This window comes from Artemia franciscana, chromosome 1 (genome assembly GCF_032884065.1).
Source record: "Artemia franciscana chromosome 1, ASM3288406v1, whole genome shotgun sequence".
NCBI classification, from domain to species: Eukaryota; Metazoa; Arthropoda; class Branchiopoda; order Anostraca; family Artemiidae; genus Artemia; species Artemia franciscana.
This window is the reverse complement of record NC_088863.1, coordinates 11240615-11264913: the sequence shown is the minus strand read 5'-3', so window position 1 is coordinate 11264913 and position 24299 is coordinate 11240615. Positions and strand designations below refer to the sequence as shown.

The window sequence follows — 24299 nt, the reverse complement described above, 5'->3', positions numbered from 1 at the left end:
TGTAATTCAAATTATCACAATTATTCTACTAGGAACTCTGAACAGTTGATTAGTGAAATCAGGCATACAACGCGATCTGGGTTTATGATTAAACATGTTGGTGTTGATATTTGGAACTCAATTCCAGAGAGTGTTAGGTGGTCTGAAAACCTTATGTTATTTAAAGGAAGAATAAATATTTTTTTAAATAAATTGTAAATTATATTAGTTAAAAATGTATCCCTTTTTTTAAGATCAGAGATAGCTGTTTAGAGATTGCATAGTGTTTCGTCTGTTTTTTCTTTGCGTATTTCTTTAATTTTGAATGAATAGTTATCATTTATATGTTGTTATTTTGCTGCTGAACAGGGACATTTTAGGTCCCTAAATTTAGCAGCATATTATTGATTGTAAGTACAATTTTAGTAGTTTTTTTTTTATGAAATAAACGCATACCTACCTACCTAGCTACCAGTAACATATAAATATGTTATTTCTTATTACATATTACTTCATATTACAAAACTTGTTTCTTTTTAAGCTTTAAGCGTCCAGCAAAAAACAGCTGTTTTTTATTGTCGAATTTGAAATTATGAAACAATTTACCGAACTCAGAATAGTAAATTCATACAAAACGATTTGATTCAATCGAATTCATCTTATTGCGGATGAACTTAGCGTGATGCTAACAATTCAGTCATTCTCAGCTCTGTTTTCATCAGCACTTACCTTAATTCACCACGATTCACTATTTCTAGTGTATCTGTCATGCACTACTCGCAACCTCCATACTCTAACTATGGCCATCAATGACCCCCCCCCCGAGTAACTCGGGGGGGGGGGGGGGTAAAAACAGTGACTTTTCTGTTTTTACTAAAAAACAGAACAGGAAAGGAATCTGGTTCTTGTTGACCTGTCCTTTTTCATTCAGGCCCTGTTTATTTCTTTTTATGTTCCTTCAGAAAGACACAATAGTGCCCATACTTAGAGGGGACTGACCAGGTAGGGAAGGAACCACTTCTCTCCAAAATTAGCTTTTGAGCATATTTCGTGGGGGGAGTCCTCCTCTTAGCCATGCCAATGATTATATGATTGAATTCATCACATAACCAGGTCCTTATTTAGACAGATTTTAATAAAAACCCTGGAGTTAGATTTGGCTGCTCTTTCCAACACGGGTTAATAAATTCGTCAACGAAACTTAGAAATCTTGTAACCAGATTCAAAAAAATTATGAAATAATTTTGAAATAATATTTTGAAACGTTTGCGCACTATTTTTTTTTTAATCGGAACATTTTTTGGAGGGAGGATCATTCATTTTCACTTTTCTGGTGCCGTAACTTAAAACCAAACATCTGACAACAATGGGCTCACATTGTTGCCAGATGTGATGGGCAACGACAACAATTTATAACCTTAACGTTGGAACGTTGGAAATCCCTGGTACTAGATTTCAAAAGGATAAATTAACAGAGAGTATGTCTATCAACCAATTATTTCAGCTATAATTTCGAAATTTGACACAAAAATTTAAGGGACCTACAGGAACACAAAAATAGGCACAAGTAACAATTAGCACAGCGATTTAAATCAGTGTCTACACATACGCAAAAATCAGCATAAAGCTCACCTATTGCAAATTAAAAAATACTGGCTATTTTAGTTATTACAGGCAACTAGTATTATTGAAACTTGAAAATTTAATATATATATATATATATATATATATATATATATATATATATATATATATATATATATATATATATATATATATATATATATATATACGAAAAATATGATCCAAATGCACACTTTTAAGGCATTACACGGACCTTTTTAAGTATTTTATTACAATTAATTAGACTAGTGAAAGCATCTTGCTTCGTTTGTTGGATTTAGTGAAATTACCACTGTTCCTTTAAATTAATAATATTAGCAATAATAAATTCAATTTTTTTTTGGCACATGGACAACCAGTTCCATTTTCTTATGGCAAGCAAAAAAAGTGATAATATTAAAAAAAGAGTAATAATATTAAAAAAAATCCAGCAGTTCATCAAAAAATACATAATCAGAGAGCAAGTAAGTATTAGCGATTAATTAAAGTCATAAGTTAAACTTCCACGACCAAATGTCCCTTACTTTCACAAATTTGTTCCCGAGTATTTTATCCATAAATTCATATTTACTAAAAAAAATTTTGGAGCACAAGATGCCCCTGAAGAATTAGTCCCCTTAGCACTTTTCTCTGACACCCATCGTGTGATATTCACTCAGAAAGCATGTTTTTAAGTCCAATACATTAAAATCGTGACAAAAATTTTAATTTTTTTTAATTTTCTTCCTTTTTTTTAGCGTCTACAACGGCTTTTAGTTTCTACTTAGGCCAGGAAACGACTTATGATACACTGTGCAAATATTTACTCATGCTTGCTTGCAACTCTCAAATTCAACGTCCTACCAAAAAAAAAACGTTAGACTAACCGTTTGTTGCTTAAAAGACATTTAACCTAACCGTTCTTAGCCTCTGTTTTTAACTATTTTTTAAGTAATTACAGCTTTTTAAAACCATTTCTAATATGTAAAATATAAATATTTACTCAACGTCTAAACGTCTTACCAAAAAAACGTTTAAACTAATCGATTGCTGCTTATATGAGAAATTAAGTGATTACTGCTTTTGTAAACTGTGTCGCATAGTGAAAAGATTTACTCAGCATCTAAACGTCTGACCAAAAAGACATTTAACCTAACCATTTTTAGCTTCTGTTTTTTAATTATTTTTTAAGTAATTATAGCTTTTTAAAACCATTTCTAAGACGTAAAATACAAATATTTACTCAACGTCTAAACGTCTTACCAAAAAAAAAACGTTTAAACTAACTGTTATTTTGCTTATATGAGCAACTGAGTGGTTGCAGCTTTTGTAAACTATGTCTAACATACACAGTGCAAATATTCACTCATGTTCTCACAAAACTCTAAGGGGGGCTCACCCTAATTTTGCTCTACTACTTGCCGGGTAATTTTCTTATTCCAGTAGTTTCTGGTAAATTGAAAAATCCTAAAATTAGGTAGTGATCGAAAAACAACAAAACGATCAAAGCTTTCACTAAATTCATTGATACCACTAGGCTGGTAATTACTAGCCTGGTGATTACTAGGCTGGTAATTACTAGGCTGGTAATTTCTGGTATTTTTTGTACCTGGTAGTTTCTAATAAATTGCAGAAGTTTAGAACTAGGCAGTGGTTGAAAAACAACAAAATGATAAATAGTGTCGCTAACTTCACTTATACTACTTGTTTGATAACTTTTGCTTAATTTTGTACATGGCATTATCTGGTAAAAAGCAGGTAGTAGTTGAAAAAAAAATGAAAAGACCGACAAATACTTCGCTAAATTCGGATATACTGCTTGCAAGGTAATTTCTGGTATTTTTTATTGCCTATTAATTTCTGGTAAATTAAAAAAAAAATTCAAGTAGATAGTGGTTGGAAAACAACGAAACGATAAATGCTTTCGCTAAATTCAGTTTAATACTTGCATGGCAATTTCTGGTAAATTACAAAATTTAGAAGTAAGTAGTGGCTGAAAAACAACAAAAGGGTAAATGCATTCACTAAATTTACTTATACTTGTTGCCTGGTAATTTCAGGTAATTAAAGAAAAATTTAAATAAAAGTCAGAAAATTTAAAAGTAGTTAGTGACTGAAAAATAAAGAAACGTTAAATGCATTCACTAAATTCAGTTATACTTGTTGCCTGGTAATTTCTGGTAATTAAAGAAAAATTTAAATAAAACAGTCAATACTCAATCAAATTCAAGAGTAAAGGACATAAAAGAAAGCAATATCTAGCCTAATCATAATAAGCACATATCGGTCAACTAGCTAGAAAACTTTCATATGAAAATCAATAATAAAAAATAGTTGAAAAACAACCAACAAAAATCTTACTTAAATGTTAGATGAAACATAGAATTCAGTTCACAAGAAAACCATCATATAAAAAAACCTTCAACTTCTTAGTGGTTTTCAACTTAGACCAATTAGAATCATGAAAAATTAAATATCATAGTTTTAAATTAGTAAAAAATATAAATGAAAAAAAAAACAGGAAAGCAATAATAACATTATAAAAAAAGCTTTTGTTTGAAGAAAGTTTTTTTTTATGCTTTAGAGGAAACTCCCCTTGCTAAATCAAAACGCAATAATAACTTTTACCTGAACAGTCCGCACATAATTTTCAAACTTCGAGAAGTTTCGAAGTTTTATATTCTTTGCATTACTAAGGACGGTTTTACTAATCCAACTTTATACATTTAAATATATTCAGACTTTTTCTAGCATCAATAATCTTTGTACAATGATTGCTTGAGTTTTACCGTTGAAATTTTTATACTTAATGTTATTGATTTAAAATCATATATACAAAGGAATTATTACGCAAATTTGTAGGAGAAGAGAAAATTATAATTTCATTTTAGTTTTAGACTAAAATCATAAATAGCAAACATAAATCTTTAGAGTAATTATGGTAATTGTTTCTCCAATTTGAAGTGAGTAGTTAAAGATACGTCCAAAATTTTATATATATATATATATATATATATATATATATATATATATATATATATATATATATATATATATATATATATATTGAATTAAAGGAACACAATGAAACTTTCCTAACATTAAAATACAAATGAAAAAATTCAAAATATACGAATTTTGCCAAAAAAATAAAAACAAGGACGGTGAACAAAAATTACTGTTACTTCTAAAATTTAGCGTGAAAGGTTTTGATTAGTGACATTTAATTCAAGAGCTATTAAACGAAATACAATTTTGTTCCCGAAGTACAATAAACAGGAAATATTTTGAATAATTATAGTGCCAGAGCAGAAACGGATAGCTTCGGAAATAACTTCAGGGCAGAAAACTGCAACTTCTTAAAATATTCAATGCTTCTTTTGAAGTTTTTTTTATTGCTCATTTTTAAAACATACCAAAAAATGAACAAACTTTATTAAGGAACTTGCAATGGTAGACATGAATAAATTTTTGACCTAAATGAAACAAAGTCAAAAATAAACAAAGAAGAACAAAGCAATATGATATGCAAAATATTGGAATATTTTTTTTTTTAATTTATTAATATGAAATTAAATTCTTGCACAAGAGAAATAGATCACATTAAATTACGTACCAAAGTTTAAGCTAATAATAAAAAAAAAAAGGAAAACTGAGAGGAATTAAAAGCTAGAAGTCTTTTAAGATTAATCTGTTAAGAAGGAAAGAGATTAAATTGCAGTTTAAAAGAGAAACTGCCGGAGAAGCATACTATTCATTTCCGTTTGTTACGAAACACAAGACTTTTCGTTTATTTTAAGCCTCCTAAAGGGAGTGGACAACCCTTAGCTTACCACTTGGTTGACAGGATGATCCGTGAAGTTTAAAAAAAAAATTCACCTAAAATGGTTCCACATAATGTTAAAAAAAACTAATTAAGGTATAAGACTTGAAGCCTCAAAAACTGGAATTTATCATTTTTTAGAAAATACTATAAAAAAGTACAAAAATATTAAATGATAATGATCCAAAATCATTTTAATCTAAAAAAATTAGCATGTTGAGATAATACATTTCGGGCTGCAATGTATTGGGCTGCAAGGCACTGGGAAAATTAACCATTATTATACTCCGAGAGATTAAGAGATAGAGGGATATAAAAAGAACCAGTATTTAAAATTGGATAAATACAAATTATTGATTGTTTAAAAATATATCAAATAAATGAATTATTAATTGGCCAAGGTAAATTTTTAAATCTTCTCAAAAAATTGTAAATAATACCCAAGGCAATTTCTTTTTGAAAAATTTTCAGTATACAGAGCTATTATAGTATTGTAAAAAATTACTAAATTATAAAATTCTTTGCATTTTATTTTATCAAATATTACTTTTTAAAAAATATGATTCAAATTCATCTTAATTAGAAAAATTTAGCAAGTTGAGATGATACATTTTGAAAACGTATTGGGCTGGGAAGTACTGGCAAAATTAGCGATTGCTACATTTGGAAACATTAGGGAAGGGGCAGGGCTAGTGGGGACTGCAAAACAATGGCAATATTAGCGATTATTATATTTCAAAAAATGTACAATATTAATTATAGTATAATTATTATACTAATAATTTTATTATCCCAGTTTGGGATAAATAAAAATTATTAGGTATTTAAAAATATATTAATAAACGAATTATTAATTGGTGGAGGAGAATTTTAAATCTTTTCAAACATTTGTAAGCAATATCCAAGGCAAATTTTCGTTTTTCTTTTGGAATATTTTGAGCACACCGAACTATGTGGAATTGTAGGAAATAATGGAATTACAGAATTTTGAGCTTGCCAAATAAAGACACTTGCATTAAATATATACTTTCAAATAAAATTTGCTTTTTCTTCTAAAAGTGAAGCAATGACAACCAACCGATTTGAATCTTAAGATATTTTATTTAAAGATACTTATTGACAACTAACGATTTCCATTGATTCACTTGTAGCTCTTACTTTTCTATAATTAGGCCCCGAAACACGAAAAAATAAGAAAAAAGAAGGGGAAAATAAGAAGGAAGAAAAAAGAGGACGAAAAAAGGAAGAAAAAATAAGAAAAAGAAGGAATAACAGAAAATGAAGACCTGCATCCAGTATCAATTTCTAAACAATCCAAAGAAACTGCGAAAAATAAGCAATATTTTTTAAAAGAAAAGTCTAACTAAAACGAAAAAAGGTGGATCTACAGACTGTGTCAATTAATAACTCATTTGGCCCAGAATTAAGTAAACAAGATGTTCTTTTTTATCATCCTTCTATGAAAAAAAAGGTTCTACCGGCCTCTATCAAACATAAACTTCTTTCATGAGAAAAAAAAAACTCGAAAGACACCACTCCTAATCCTTCTCCCCCAACAAATCGAAAAAAGATCCTATATGTCTTGCCATATTTCTCTCAAGTACATTTTAGCGAAAACAAACAAAAAACATACAGAACAAAAACAGCCTACCCTGACAAATCAAAAACCAAAAAAGATAAAAATAGGAGAGCCTACATTTTAAATATCAACGTTTAAACTTCTTTCACAAAAATTCGTAAAAAAACAACAACAACAACAAAACACTTATAAGTATTTATTTCCAAATACTCCTTCCCCAAACAGATTGAAAAAAAAAATATAAAAAAAACGATAGGAAAAATGAAAAATGAAATGACAGAAAAAACAAAATGAAAAACAAAAAACGAAAGGAAAGGGACCTACATCATGTGTCAATTTCTAAATTTCATTCGCGATATCAGTATAAAATAAATAGCCCAAGTCAATTATTTCTTTTCTATTCAACGCCATATTTATTGGGTATAGGGTTCGATCCCTCTACAAGAAATTGTTTTTTTTTTTACTTAAAAAAAAAATTCATATAAACAAATTTTGATGCGTTTTCTAAAGTTTCAAGTTTCCATTATTCCTTCCCAACAAATCAAAAGCCCTTTTTTGAAATAACTTTTATATAGTTAATACAATAAATTGGACCCTTTTTAATACTCTTTACTGCTTTCTTTATCAAACCACAACAGAATGTAAAGTCAGGAACATAAAAAAAAGGAAAAAGAGAAAAAAGAGACCGAAGATTTGAAACTTGACTGTTAACGTTAAATATTTACAAATATTCAAATTTGAATATTCAAATATAATGCCAACAATTCAAGTTCAATTTTCCTAAAAAGTTGAAGGTTTTTTTTTTACACCAATAAAAATCTAGCCAAAAACTTAGCCTAAAATAGTCCTAAATGGCAGCTTTAAACTACCTCCCACACACCCATATAGGAGAAAGAAGCCGGAAAAAATATTAAAACTGTATTATTAAAAAACTAAAAAAGTGACATGGTTGGAAGTCAATAAATAAATGGTCCCCTATTAACTACAATTATATTTTAAAGTCACCATGTAGACACCTATCAAATTGCATTTAAAAACCCTCTTTTAATTTAAGTAATATATTTTTGTACTAAAGAGAACACCCCTTAATTGAGGACAATGTAATTTTACTGACATAGTGAGGAGTTCTATGCAAATATTCATTTTAAGCTATCACAGTTAAGTCAATCACAATTTACCAACCGGTAATCTAATATATCTTCAAAAAAATATCGGTAAAAGTTTGGCAATAACACCCAGAGTTTAAAAAAATGGAATTAAAAAAACTCATAAATTAACCACTTACATAAAACGAAGAGAATCATAATAAATAATAAAAAATGTACCGGCGGGAGTTTATGGATAACCCTCCCCCTAATTGTAAAAATCCTAAAAAAAAATAGCCTAAGCACTATTTGCACTTGTAAAATAATAGGCTGCGTTCCCGACTTAATTGTCAGGTTAATTACCGAGTATAGTTAATTACCGAGTATAGTTAATTACCGAGTCATTTAGTCCAACTCTCATACAGAAGCATCAATTCACCAAAAATGTAGGGAGGTGACAAAATATGTTTTTCAAAATCTATGGGGGGGGGGAAATCAAGGATAAAGAACACAAGAGATTAAAAATACAAAAATATACATTCATTGCTTAAAGTATATTTTTTTTTACGATGTTGTATATATTATATATAATGCATATATACATATTTTAAACCATATACACTATTTAATTATATTAAACTCATTATTTGTGTATCTAAATTCCTTCTTAGAACCCAATTTAAGTGCTTAGTTTTTTATCCTCTTTGCTGTCATTAAATACGCCGTACAACACTCTAAGTTGATAATTAGATTAATTATTAGATTATTCCCGTAACTTTCAGCATCCCAAGGGCTTCTAACTCTAAAATATTGAGTTAATTTTAGGCGTATTAGAACATTTAAGAGTTACTCGGAGTCACACAGGGTTAAGTCAGGAACGCAGCCAAAATAAGCTTCGCAGTGGCAGAGTGATACTGTCACAAGTTGTCATTCGAAAACCCAACAGATGGTGAAGTAGGAGAAAAATACAAACGTCGAAAAGCACAATCCCTATTGGCTGCCATGCGCCTAGCTTAAATTGGATGTCCTAGAGCCTAATTGACCAACAAGATTAGCCTGAAAAAGAATAAGGTAAATATAACAATATAACAAAAGAATATGATAAATATAATATAATATATACATATATAATATACATTAGTAATACACAAACCGTATTGTATAAAATCATCATAAGCAAAAAAAAAAAGATGTCTCCGGAACCCAAGATTTCAGCAAAAAAGCGAAAAAATAAATCCCTAGAAATTTAATTATTTGCAAAAAAAAGCTTTCAGAGAACTTTTTTAAAACTTAATAAACCGTCTCCAAAAAAAAAAACAACAAAAAGACAAACTTTAAAAAAAAACATGAGGAAAAAAACAGCTAATATTTGGTTATTTGCAAAAAATTGGCAAACTTTTTAAAACCTCAAATAAAATTTTTTTATACAAACAAAACAAAACAAAACAAAGACAGGACACAAAGAACTTATGCATTTACATTTTAAAGAAACATTAAACTTAGAAGATCTCTTTGAGCAAAAAAAGAACTACTAACGAAGAACTAAAACTAACGCAGTTTTGTTGCGCAAAATTTTTTTGATGCGAGTTATAAGATGTTTTTTTTTTTTTTTTTTTTTTTTTTTTTTTTTTTTTTTTTTTTTTTTTTTTTTTTTTTTTTTTTTTTTTAGTTTTGATTCATGTTTTACGACATCCCTAAAATATCAGTTTTTGTAACTGACAATATCATCAACGGTAAAATATCTTTTTCCATAGCGATATTAAAATTTACAATTATTCTTTTCAATTTTTCAAATTTATTATACTGGGACCAGAAAAACGTTAATCTAAATGACTTCTGGCATTTTAGTTTTTTTCTAGCCTTGGTCTTAATGCCTCAGCGTAAACTTGCTATTCTAAGATAGCTTACTAATTTAAGGAATTTGATTTTTTTTTATACTTCTAATTCTTGTTTTTGAGTATAATGACTGCGAGAAGAGGTGAAAACATCTGAAACTCGACTACTTTCCCTAATTCTTCAAGGCGGTGCGATACCTTAGAAGATTTCACCCACGATAAATTTTTTTTAGTTTGTATGGGCAACTATTAAAACTGACTGGGCGATTTTGTCACAGCTTGGACCAGAGATCCAATTAAACGACATAAGACTAAAAGCCACATTTCCCGGAAATTCTAGAAAGACAATCCAAGTTCCCTAGTTTTCCTTTACAAGTACCCTGACGAGAAGAGGCTGGGTATAAAAGGTTGGAGTTATTGTGAGATGGTTTGATTTTTCTGTTCCATCACAAGTTGCTTCCTCTCTTCATATCCCCGAAAGGGGAATCCTGCTCAGGGGTCACATAGTGGCGTCACGGTGGTCCTTTCACGAGTTTATTAAATCAGAACCATGACTGCAAATGACGCCGCAGTGACGTTGAGATGTTGTGCTACATTATAAATTTATAGCCAAGTAAATGACACAGCATTTGCCTTGAATTCTAGTTGATTTATAATTCTTGTGGGTTTTGTTTGTTTTGGTGGGCTATTATGTTATTGTAGAAAGAAGACAGGTAGGATCGATACAAGATACTAGGATATAGGAGTGCTGTTATTGATCTTAAAACAAAGATCACCATCTAGTAATGTCTAGGGTTAATTTCAGGGTGAGATTTAGTAAAGGTAACTACCTTCCGGGAAGCTATGGCATTGTTGGACTCCAGGATGAGAATTTGAGGAAAGATTCCCAGTAACAGTTGAGCATTTAACTAGAGTTTAAAATGAGACCAAATAGAAGGAGGATAGAATACTTTTATGAAAATAGTTTTTGAAGTAAGGAAAGTTAGAAACATAGCTAGGAATATTAGAGAAAATGCTTAAAGTTTAGTAGAGAAGAGAAGGGCCCTGTATAAGAAGAATTTTAGTGACAGATGAAATGAAAATAAGAGACATACAAGGAAAGTAGAAATATGAAAATAAGAGGCATACAAGGAAAGTAGAAATATGAAAATAAGAGGCATACAAGGAAAGTAGAAATATGAATATAAGAGGCACACAAGGACAGTAGAAATATGAAAATAAGAGGCATACAAGGAAAGTAGAAATATTGCTAAAACACGAACCGAGGTAAGAAATAGATGGTCATGGATAAAATTGCTGAAGATTTAGAACATGAGGCCAGACGGCATAGTAGTTTTGTTGGTCAACAACATCAAGACAATTAGAAATTAAAACTTAAGAAATTAATTCTTGTGAATATTTATCTTGGTTTATCAGCAGTCAACCCAGCCAATCGTGCACCAAACCTTCTTTTGGACCACACTGTGGTGGTTTTTTGCGGATGGTGAAGTCCTTCCTTCACAAGAGTGCAGATGGTCTGGTATTATAATTTCCTTTTGTTATTATTAAAGCTTATTTCAATAGGCAATACATAGAACACCCCCAAAAAGTCCCCCACACCCTACCCCAAATGCTTCCGAATCCACTATCCCAAAGCTCACATGATGGGTCAAATTCAAAACATAACACAATGGATGAGATGGGGCTTTTGTCACTATCCGTGATGGAAATGAAAATGACTTTCAAGAGGTCCCTTCTAGGAGCTCCAAAAAAGGAAAAAAACTCCAATCGAAAATAATTACCCTCTCCTTGCTCCAACTCCTCCTTCAAAAAACCTTGGAATATACTTGAAAAAAAATTCTGATACCCCATTTGATATAAAGATTTACAATTTTCAAATTGTCGATTAAGATTATAGAGAATAAGGGCTGCAATTTTCAAATTTCTAAAATCAATGTTTTCTTAAAACATTAACCGTGACTGCTAATAGCTCTCCAAGATTCTAAATTAACTGAGATACTTCTTTACTTAAAAACCCTTCTTAACATCCCAATAAAGTCTGCTCTTTGGACCCCATACGCCTACCCAACAAAACTAGTTGTGTACAATTTCCCTCCAGAGATACCTATTCAGGAGCTAAAGAAAATGCTCTATGACAGAAATGGTAACCCAATCCCAGTTCCAGATGTCACCCAACTGTGCAAACCAGATGCTGATGGCCAAAGGTCAAGCAAGTCTTCCTTTTTCACACTTGGAGAAAAAAACAATATCCCAAGACACCTAAAACCTCTTTGGACAAATCAACCTCACAAGCCCTGCAAGCCAAAACCAATCCAGTGTCAAAGGTGTCTAGGACACACAATGAGGAAAGGCAGTAAATGAGGAAAGGCAGTAAATGTAAGAGTTCCTATCGCAATTAGTAAAAATGATCAGCCTACATGGAAAAACTGCAAAGGCATCCATGATTCTTTCAATAAAACGTTATGCCCTGCACATAAAAAACGAGTGTAAACACTCCAAATAGCAATAGAGAAAGCTATATCATATCCATTTGTCACTCAGGAAGCAAACGCAGCGCAATCACACAAAACTAAACCCTTTATGAAACCACCCAATACCTTCACTCACAGAACACCCAGTCCCAACCCTCTCAAAGCAACTAGCTCCCCCACAAGACTCCTTCCTCAAAATATTCCAGCTCACAATCCTATCGGAAAAAATTACCAAGGCTGAGCAAACAAGCCTCCACATGCAATGAGATGACGTTTGCCTGGCCACCCCTCCCAAGCTCCGGCACCTCTTGCTCCTTGGGAAAAACCTTGATTAGACCCCCCCCCCACCGTCTTCCACAAAATTTTCGGGCCAATTTTTAAAAAAAACTTTCATTTATTAATAAAAATTATTTTCAATTCTTTAACTAATTAATATTTTTTGATTATTTTTCACTAATTATTTAAATTATCTAAGTACTTTCATTTAATTATTGGTATTTCGTTATCATTATTTGATCATTTCTATTTTTTGAATTTATTATTATTTTATTAATTAATCAATAAGTTTAGTTATTTTCATCTATTAACTGCACCTTCTATTTTATTTAAATAAAAATAGAAATTCAAAAATTACAAAATGACTATAACCGTTAGATTAGTTAATTGAAATTTTGTGCCACTGAAATTTCTGCACCCGGGGCAAGTGTCATCCCCCTCCCCAAAAAAAAAACCACCCCTTTAGGCTATACCAATCCATTCAAAGGCTCTTTGGCCTATAGACAAGGAGGGAGACATAGAAGTCACTTGCAATAATTCAGAGAAAAAAAACACACAATTTTGTCAATTATTCGTTACATGGGCCTCTGATACTCGACATCAAGAAACACTTGTCAGGACGATGGGTCCCTCACTTGGAGAACAGATACTCAATTTCTTTTGAGCAGAATCCTTGCCATGATGGTTGCTCATTACACCTGAGTGGCTGGGAATACATTTGCGGTTAATCTTCATACTCTTAGAGGCAATTGGATTTTAAAGTGTTACAAAATGGAAAGTATTTATGTTCAAACTGTACTGTTAGACTTCAGAAACATGAAGACAAAACATCTGTATTTTCACCTGTTTCTCCTGTTCTAAAAATTCAAAAATTACTTTTTTGCAATTTTCTCGAAAACTCGAAAAATGTAGATACTACGTTTTTTTGGAAGAGAATAGCCAAGCTTTGGGTTATGACTAATAATTAAAAACGTCTTAAACAGCAACACAAGACTCCATACAATAAAATAACAAATTCAATAGATTTTTAGAAACTTCAAATAACAAAAACACATTTTTAGGAACTTCATTACATTTTCAGGAACTTCAGATATAAGAAATATTAGTGCTTGTATGATAAACGCCTAACCTCTCTTGGGCTATATATTTGCACATTAAGGGGGGGGGATGAAGTTATAAAATAATTCTTACTACATAATATGCAGAATAATTATACCTAACACATTAGGCAGCCAGACCTGCTGTACTCTAGCACTCCCTCCCCCCTAATGAGCAAATATTTAGCTCAAATTTTGTTTCTAAGGTATTATATTTTTATCTTACTTTGGTGAATTTCATTAGGATCGAGTGTCAGAGAAACATATCAAACATTAGGTAGGGAGTATATCATACAAGTACCAAAATATTTATTCTGCAATCTTTAGGAAACTCGGAAAATGTACATACTAGGTTTTTGGCTGAGGGCAGCCAAGCTATGGGTTGTGGCTAATAAGTAAAACATCTTAAACATTAATACAGCACTCCATACAACAGAATAATAAATTCATTATATTTCAAAATCTAAGTATAAAAAAGTAGTTCTTCTGCAATTTTCTCGAAAACTCGGAAAATGCCGATACTATGTTTTAGCTGAGTACCACCATGGGTGAATTAGTTTTTTTGTGTATTATGGTATTACGAGTTTGTCAAACCAATGTCCCTTCCCTGGCCCTCTTTCTAATTTAGTGTTATTTTTTATGCATTCTTTTAGAGGGCGAAATTTAGTATTAAAAAAAAAAAAAAAAAAAAAAAAAAAAAAAAAAAAAAAAAAAAAAAAAAAAAAAAAAAAAAAAAAAAAAAAAAAAAAAAAAAAAAAAAATATAAAAAAGTAGTAAAATTTGAACAAATTGTACAAACATACATTTTTAAAGCAGCCAATTTAGAATTTTTAGCCTAATTTAGCAAAAAAAAATAAAATGGAATTCTGATAATCTAAATGAAATACAAAGTCTTACTCTAGTATTTATATAACACTTTTTTATTTACTTTACACTACCGGGAGGGGGGGGTAGTGAATTCGCAAGGACCCCTTCAAGGTGCCATACTGGTTATAGCTAATAATCTCCCACGATCTTAAAATTGACAGTATCATCATCATTTAGTTGTATTTAATTTAATGCTGCAAAACGATGGGGTATATTTTCTCCGGTTAATGAGGACAGCTTGTGCATTATTCATTTAATTAAAACATATTTATAATTGAAATTTGATATATCATTCTGGTTTTGCTAAGTTTTATTTGTTAATTATAGCTTTGTCATTATTTATACTATTCCGCTTCTAGCATCGAGAAAAGCTTTAACTGTTCCCTTTTTCCTATTTACAATTGCAAATTAGAGATCTTTATAAAATACTTGATTTATTGAAGTTTAGTTTAGATTGACTAGTTCATATATGGAAAATTTTCCATTATAATTGAAATTTTCAATTATAATGGAAGAACCCAGCGTGTATTCTCCCCGGGGAGACCCTCCAACAGATTGACTCTAGTTCGGCATTGTGGAGTGACATGAGAGGTGGTAGCATAAGTGGGAGATGGTAACGTTGGCAATGAATGGGGGGAAAATTAATGCCAGGTTTTTCTTCTCACTCAATTGGACTATCTGTCTTGGCTTTTTCTACAATTAGCCATGACTTGATGCCCCACAATTAGTCCATTTTAATTCAAAAATCAACGGACTCACCTTGAATGAGATGGTAGGCCCTTATTTTCAAAAATAAGTTAAACAAAATAAACAAACAAAAACAACAACTCACCTAACTTATCCTAATTTTATTTTGAATCAAACGCCATAAATCTGGGTGATACGCTCCTTAAGAGCTGCAGGAAATTGATCAGAAAAGCGAGTCCAACTTTCAGTACCAACTTGAGTTTTAAAGCCAGTCAATATCTATACAAAAATTAAGCAAACTAAATGAAATGTATTTATAAATATAAAAAAAATACAAACAAATATAAAAATAAGTATAATATAACCATAAGTGTTTATAAATAAAATAAAATTTGTGCAAATTAAACGTTTTAAACCAGTGAATAAGCTCAAATATAGGATCTTCAAAATGTCTGAAAGATTCATTTACAACAACTCAACTACTTATCTTTTCTGCTTATCTTATCTTTTTTGAAAGCAAACTAAATGAAATGTTTTTATAAATTTATAAAAACAAATAAGTATAATGTAACTATAAATGCTTACAAATAAAATAAAATTTGTAAAAATTATATACCAGTTATATACCAGTGAATTAGCTCAAATATTGGATCTTCAAAATGCCTGAAAGATTCATTTACACCAACTCAATTACTTATCTTAATAACATAAAGGAATGTTTGTCCATAAACAAGGGAAGTTTATTTCCGTTAATTTTATTAAATAATGATGATTATTTTTTTCTTAAATGATTATTATTTTTCATCATTCTCCTTTTTGAGAATGAAGGGATTTTTCTTTTTCAGTGCGGGGACATGACGGGCCACCATTCAGAAAAGGTTTGAAATACTAAGAAAGGTCACCGTTAGAAGGCCTTCCTGTCAAAGGAGGACACCCTTTATTACGGGAAAGTCAATTTCTTTTTTTTGACTTTTTTTAAAGACTTTTCATTTAGAAAAGGTTTGAAATACTAAGATATATATATATATATATATATATATATATATATATATATATATATATATATATATATATATATATATATATATATATATATATATATATATATATATATATAAACTCGGAGAATCAAGTCTTTACTGAGGATCTAAGCGTCAACCAAAGTTTTAAAACCAATATATTTTAAAGGTGTCAATAATTCTTAGTCCTGTTTATCAATAGACTTTAGTACTTATCGTTAAGTATATTAGAAATGTTGGAAAGGTTCAATTATTAGCATACAAAACTTTTAGCAAAGTTAACCATAGTCCTCATTAGAAAATCTAAGCTAATTTAGAAAAGTTGTAATAATTTAACTAGTCTTAGAAAAAAAAGCTGAAAAAGAAATTTTTAGCAAGAAAACAAAAACAAAACAAAAAACTATTAGCAAAGAGAAACTTTCAACAAACTTTAAAAAAAATGGGGTTGGGGTAGATTAGTCAAAACACCAGAAAAAAATCATCTAGGAAAGATCACGATACTGTCTTAATAATAACAAATATTATAAACATATAATAAGATGTATATATAATAATATATATATATATATATATAATATAATATATAATAATAATATATAATAATAAATAATAATAATATATATATAATAAGATATATATATAATATAATATTCGGCAGATAAGTGACAGCAGATTGTTCAATTATATAATGCATTTCTTGGTACTAAGACGTTTAATGGGGGGGGAGGGCTCCCACGGCGTCAATAAAGTTTTTCATTAAAGTCCAAACCACAAAGTTTGTCCCTCTCATACAAGGATTTTACCTTTTTAACTTTACAGCAATTTTCTTTTTAGTGATAAATGAATTTTTTTTTTGTGTGACCTTTATCCTATTAACAAGCAAAATATTTAAACAAGTATACACTATTATATATGTAGACACCTATTTATGTAGGCTTCATTTGAAGTTTTCCATAAATCTTCTGCTATTGGCTGAACTTTACGGACTTGCTTAAAAAAGTTAAATAAAGTTCAGCTTTTTTTCAACAGCAATAAAGCCAACTGTTATGCTAGGAAAACGGTTGATTTACTTTGTGGACAGCTTTTCTTTTTAACTTAATTGACACCGTTGGAGCCGCATATAAAAACCGCTAAGGTACAAGACGTTTAATAGACACTGTCAAGGTATATTCTGATACGAGATTCTAATCAAATCTCGTAAAATACCTTAGAATAGAGAAGCTGTACACTTTCTTGTGTTTACTATAATAATGAAGCTATATACTTTCTTGTATGTACTATAATAATGAAAATATATACTCTCTTGTATTTAATATAATAGTGAATCTATGTACTCTCTTGTATATAATATAATAATGAAGCTAAATACCCTCTTGAATTCAATATAATAATGAAGCTATATAATTATAGCTTCTGGGGCGAAGAAATTTACCTAAAAATTGGATTGGCTCCAGAAGATTTGAAATGGGTAATGTATCTAAAGGGAAATTCTATGCCTCTTGGAGAACATAGGAAACATTTAGGGAGAAATAGATTGAGGGATGATCCCTACAGTTGCCCTATGTGTGGAAAGATGGATGATTCTTTGCATCATTTTTTAGGGAATTGTAGGGAGTTGAGGGAGTGGCGCTTGGAAATATTTGGTAGGGAGGTCGGGGGGAGAGATTGAATTTTGGAAATTTTGAGAAGTAGATTTTACTTAAGTATAAATTATATAGAAAGTTGGCATAGTCGCCCGGGTAGGTATAGGGTATCGTGATGACATTTCTTAAATAATTAGTTTTAGTGTCTTTTCAGTCTATGTCTTATTGCTTTACTTTTTCGCTTGTTTTGTGTATGTCATCATGGCCCCATTGGGCTTTCGTGTGAATAAATCTATCTATCTATACTCTCTTATATTTAATAGTCTGCCATGTACCAACAATGAATCTGTAAGTTCGAATTTGTTTTTGTAAGCAAAGAATTGGTGACTAAATTGATTTTTCCAGAGGCAAGAATGTCTATTGGATTAATCTCAGGTAAAATTCCCTCTTCAAATTTTTCAGAACTTCAAATTGCGTGTCGGGGGAAGGGCGACAATTTTCTCCAATTCTCACAAAAGAGCACACACTACATTTTTCCGACAATTTTCGCTGGTAGTAACAAAATAAATGAATTTTAGAATAAAAAAATAGAACAGTATAAGAAATATAAGAGCAGAGAAGCTAGAGTAAAGAATAAGGAAGTTCGAATACTAAATTAAGAGCAAAGAACAAAGAAGATAGAATAAAATAAATGAGTTTTAGAATAAATAGAATAAAAAAATTGGATAAAGATTTTCACAAAAAAGCACACACTACAATTATTTTTCCTGTCTTTTCCGACAGGTTTCGCTGGTAGTAACAACATAAAATGAATTTTAGAATAAACAAAACATAGAACAGTGTAAGAAATATAAGAAATATAAGAGTAGAGAAGCTAGAGTAAGAATAAGGAAGTTAGAATAAAAAATTAAAGTAGAGATAAAGAAGCTGGAATAAAATAAATGACTTTTAGAATAAATAGAATAAAATAATTGGATAAAGATTCTCACAAAAGAGCACACACTACAATTTTTTTTTTATCTTTTTCCGACAGGTTTCGCTGGTAGTAACAAAATAAATGAATTTTCGAATAGAAAAAATAGAACAGTATAAACGAATAATGAAATATAAGAGCAGAGAAGCCATAGTAAAGAATAAGGAAGTTAGAATAAAAAATTAAGAGTAAAGAATAAAGAAGCTAGAATAAAATAAATGACTTTTAGAATAAACAGAATAAAATAAGTGGATAAAGATTCTCACAAAAGAGCACACACTACAATTTTTTTTTTCATCCTTTTCCGACAGGTTTCGCTGGTAGTAACAAAATAAATGAATTTTCGAATAGAAAAAATAGAACAGTATAAACGAATAATAAAATATAAGAGCAGAGAAGCTAGAGTAAAGAATAAGGAAGTTAGAATAAAAAATTAAGAGTAAAGAATAAAGAAGCTAGAATAAAATAAATGAATTTTACAATAAATAGAATAAAATAATTGGATAAAGAATCGATGAGTAAAGGAGCTAGAAGGTATTTATATAATAAAATAAATAAATAACGAACTATAGGGACAAAGAAACTAAAGAACACAGAAGTTAGATTAAAATAAATAGAACAAAGTAAATAAACGAAAAATGGAAGAGTAAAGAAAAGTTGAGTGAAGAGTAAAGAGACTAGAATAACATGAATACATAAAACAAACTAATTTTTGAATGAAATAAATAGAATAAAATAAATGGATAAAGAGTCGAAGAACAAAGAAAAGTAACCAAAGGAAAGTCAGAGTAAAGGAAAGTTAGAGTAAAGAGTAAAAAAGTTAGAATAACATAAATGCGTAAAATGTATTAACTTTAGAACGACATAAATAGAACAAAATAACTGAATAAAGAAATATAAGGACAAAGAAGCTAGAGTAAAGATTACAGAAGCTAGAATAAAATAAATAGAACAAAGGAATAGACAAAAAATGGAAGAGTAAAGAAGACTTGAACAAAGAAGAAAGAAGAGTAAAAAATAGTGGCTTTATTCTAGCTACTAAAGCAAAAAAGCTATAAAAAATATAAATATGAATTTTAAAATGTAATAAATAGAATAAAATAAATGGATACAGAATAGAAGAGTAAAGGAGCTAGAGGCTCGATTTAAGAATGAACAAGCTAGAATACAATAAATGAATAAAAAAGAATAAGGAAACTAGAATAAGACAAATGAATTTTAGAATAAAATAAATGGATAAAGAATCGAAGAGTAAAGAAAAGTAGCTAGAGCAAAACTGGAGTAAACAGAAGTTGAGTGAAGAGTAAAGAAGCTAGAATAACATAAATACATAAAAAAAACTAATTTTAGTATGAAATAAATGGATGAAGAATCGAAGAGTAAAGAAAAGTAACTAAAGTATGGCTGAAATAAAGGAAGTTGAGTAGAGAGTAAAGAAGCTAGAATAAAACATATGCGTCAAATATAGTAATTTTAGACTGGCATATATAAAACAAAATAAATGAATAAAGAATAGAAAAGCAAATAAGCTAGAAGCTAGAGTTAAAAATAAAAAAGAGTAAAGAATTCAGAAATTATAATTAAGTTAATAGAATAAAGTAGATAATTAAAGAGGGAAAGAGTAAAAAAGCTAGAGTAAAGAATAAAAAAGCTAGAATAAAATAAAATGAATGTGATAAATCTAAGAAAAATACATGAATAAGAAATAAATAAATGAATATGTAAACATTTAGGTCATCAATTAATTGTTGACCTAAAAATTCATGACTGAAACATGTTACGATCGAGGAGAAAAAAGTTATAATAGATATACCTTTTGAAACATTTCCTTCAAATCCTGTTTTGGGTTGGACCAAGAAGCCACTGCATCGCAGAAGAAGATGAAGTCTTGAATAATACCAGCCGGATTAACACTGATCATTAGACACATCCCGCGAAAAGCACCGTCCTTTTCCTCATTGTCACGGATATTCCGTAAGGATAAACACCTATAAAAATTAAAAATACGACAAATCTAGTTACAGACTTGAAGACCCCCCTCCCCCCTCGTAAGTACATGAGGGCATTTGGCTAAAGTATCATATTGGAACTTAAATATCCCGTATACATTACAATTAAAAGCCAGACATTTCTAATTTTTGAACTTTGACCTAAAGAGAGAGAGAGAAAGAAAAAAAATATATATACCTAAAGAACATAACAAATCGAAAACCCTGTTTTAAAACAATAGTTTTGCTGGACAATATATGGTATTATTTTCCAGTTATATTAGCTTTTTTTCAAATCCAGAGTGTTGCTCAGAAAGGAACAAGTAAAACTCAAATGCATGAAAAAAAATTGTATTTTACCGACAAATATCCAATTGTACCAAGAACTTTCGAACTTGACGGACGACAGGTAATTTTTGAAAAACGTGAAAGTTCTGAAAAATTGAAACCAAGACAAAAAAGTTTAACTTAAAGGGACGTACCCTTTCATTTTGCAAAAAAAGAAAGACTACAATTAAATAATAGAGCATATGGACCCCAATTTGATAAATGAAGAGCAAGACAGAGAGAAAGAGAGAACAAAATTGCATTTATAATGTCCGGGAAGAGCTAGAAAGATTAGATTTATTGGAGTAAAATTGTAAAAAAAATAATAGAGAGACATGACAGAAGAAATCAAAGAAAAAGAAAGACAGATAGGAACAGATAATGATCCAACATACAAAAATGTAATCGAGTGGAAAACTGAGGATTGAAGGCCCAAGAAAGAATGATAAACTTATTCCATCGATTTACTATAAAAAAAAATACTGGGGGGGAGGGAAGGAACTCAACCACCTCCTAAAAATTTTGCGATTCACACTGTAACACATCATATGTTTTGACTTTTTGACGAATTTACCAAGATCCCATGAACAAGGTTTATTGATAGATTTCTGTTTATGAATGTAAACAATTCCTCAAAAGCTTTATCTACCTACAAAATAATCTGAAAAGGGTCATTTTATTAATGTTTATTATTAATTTTATTGCTGCTACTACTGCTAACAACTCATTGAAGCACAGAACCACCTGATGCCAGCACAACTACGCAAGCTCCTCCTCCATCCCAATTTATACAAAGCCTCCTTCTTTACACCCTCCCGAGAAGATATACTTCTTTCTATTGTGTCCATTTTTAATTTTATATTTTTACTTCGTTTTTATATTTATCTTGAATAAATATTCCTTAATTGGATAAATATAACAATTACTACAAATAAATAAATAAAATACGAATAAAATATTGATAAATAAATAAAACATTTGCTCTTGTATTTGACTATATTTACTCTAATTTTCGTCTTCACTGTTTATTCTACTTACAATAAACACGGATAAATATTCAAAAAAAAAAGAAAGAAAAAAAGGGCACAATAAACACTGACAACAAAAATCAAATTCTGAATTTGAAAAGTGGGTACGCAAATATCACGTAGTCATTGTGTATTTACACCTTAAATTGCATATAGGATGTGTATGTGTGGTTTAAATTGGAACGTGGTGGACAAATACGTATTTAAAACCCATTGTCCATTTACATCCTAAATTGCATATAGGGTGTGTATGTATGGTTTAAATTAGAACGTAGTGTAAAATACGCATTTACACCCCATTGTACATTCATACCCATTTTATATTTACATCTTACGACAATGTGGAAGTTGGAGGCACTGGCCCTTTGAGGCCTGCGTTTTAATCAGGTTTTGTGGGTCCACTCCGGCATTTGGCCCTGACAATGCCTTTAGTGGGTCAATCCAATATCTGTTAAAAATGCAAGAATTTCTCACGTGTGAGGAATTGGAACCAATCCCAGCACGTATGCATCAGCTTATTTCGGAGGTAGAGAGGAAAAAAATAAAAACGAACAATTCGAAAAGAGGCAAATTATAGAAGAAACAGGAGAAACTGTAGATGACTCAAGATTTTGGGGCGAGCTTGAAGAATCCCCCCTCCCATTTTCTAAGTGCATGAAATCATTTGGCTAAATTAACAAGATTATATAAATGTTGAAACTTATGAATCCTTTCTACGATAAAAATCAAAATCTTTCATTTTTTCCATTTTTTTTGTTTTTCCGATCTGTGTTTTGCTACAGCCTCAGCTTTTATTTTAAGGACCATTGTAGATGACTCAAGATTTTGGGAAAGACTTGAAGAATTCACTCCCCCCCCCCCATTTCGTAAGTGCATGAAATCATTTGGCTGAATTAAAAAGATTAAATAAATATTGAAACTTATGAATCCTTTCTACAATAAAAATCAACATCTTTCCTTTTTCCACTTTAACCAAGTTAAAAAACAAAAGAATAACAGATAAGTAAAGAACCTAAGAGATGGGAAAACCCTGCCCCAAAGAAACATTTTAGCGAGACAAATATATGGTATTATTTCCCAGTTGTATTTACTTTATGACAGTCCAATGCTTACATTTTAACATTTCTAAGAAATAAGAAACTAGCATTTTCACTGCAAAACTATTTTTATTAGGGTATTAGTCTTAGTTCATACAACAGGAAAGTCTTTATTCTGTAACGTAATACTTACCAGTAGTGGTATGCTTAAGTCCACTAACATTTAAATCAAATTTAATCTTAAAAGCGTAATTGCTGTTGCTAAATTTTCTTTTTATCTAAAAAAAAACAATTTATTTTGCGTAAAAATTGATTACAAGTTAGTGACCAGTTTTTGATCGCAGACCAGGTTAGAGGGTTGAATCCACCCCCCAACACTCCAAAAATCGTCTGACTTGTAAAAATGTAGCAAAAATGCACATAAACAAAATTTTGAAGTATTTTTATATTTTTTTCAAACCCCTCCCAAAAATCCCCCCCAGAAAAAATCCTGGAGACGGCAATGGCTACTTCTTCTTATTTGCTTCTTAGTGACCTGTTTTTGATTGTACATAAGAGAAATGTCCTACTCCTATATCGATAGAGGAAAGGAGGATAAAACTTTACAACTTATAAATTCTGTTTGCAAAAAAACAACTCAGATTTAGTTTTTGCGCTTTAACCTAGAAATAGATAATTATTTCTTGGTGACAAGCTATTGATCGTACATGTCTCGATACACGATATCTTCGTTTTTAGACTAAAAGGTCGCATTTACCACACTTCTGAAATAATTGCCCAAAAACGTTTGCTAAGCTCTTCTCAAAGGGAGGATCAGCAGGATAGTTCATGATCGATCATACTTCAATGCTCCTGATCTCCCGCTGATTCTCCCTTGGAGAACAGCTTAGCTGTTTGGTCTTTGAGAATTACTTCAAAAGTGTCAAAATGTCAGATACGACGTTTAGGCGTAACAGTGGTGATATACATCTTCGATACGCACTCTAATCGATATTACTTATTCGATACACATTATAATCGATACAACTTACTCGATACATACT

General features: G+C 30.3%; 1 protein-coding gene across 1 annotated transcript in view; it reads right to left on the bottom strand.

Annotated features, from left to right (window-relative positions):
- Positions 1 to 1462: 1462 nt before the first annotated feature.
- LOC136025501 (transportin-1-like) overlaps positions 1463 to 24299 on the bottom strand; it is a 73938-nt gene continuing 51101 nt past the window's right edge. The window contains 3 exon segments of the mRNA XM_065701532.1: positions 1463 to 9124; positions 15447 to 15580; positions 20690 to 20864. Of these exon segments, the coding sequence (XP_065557604.1) occupies positions 15473 to 15580; positions 20690 to 20864 (283 nt within the window). The 3' untranslated portion in view covers positions 1463 to 9124; positions 15447 to 15472.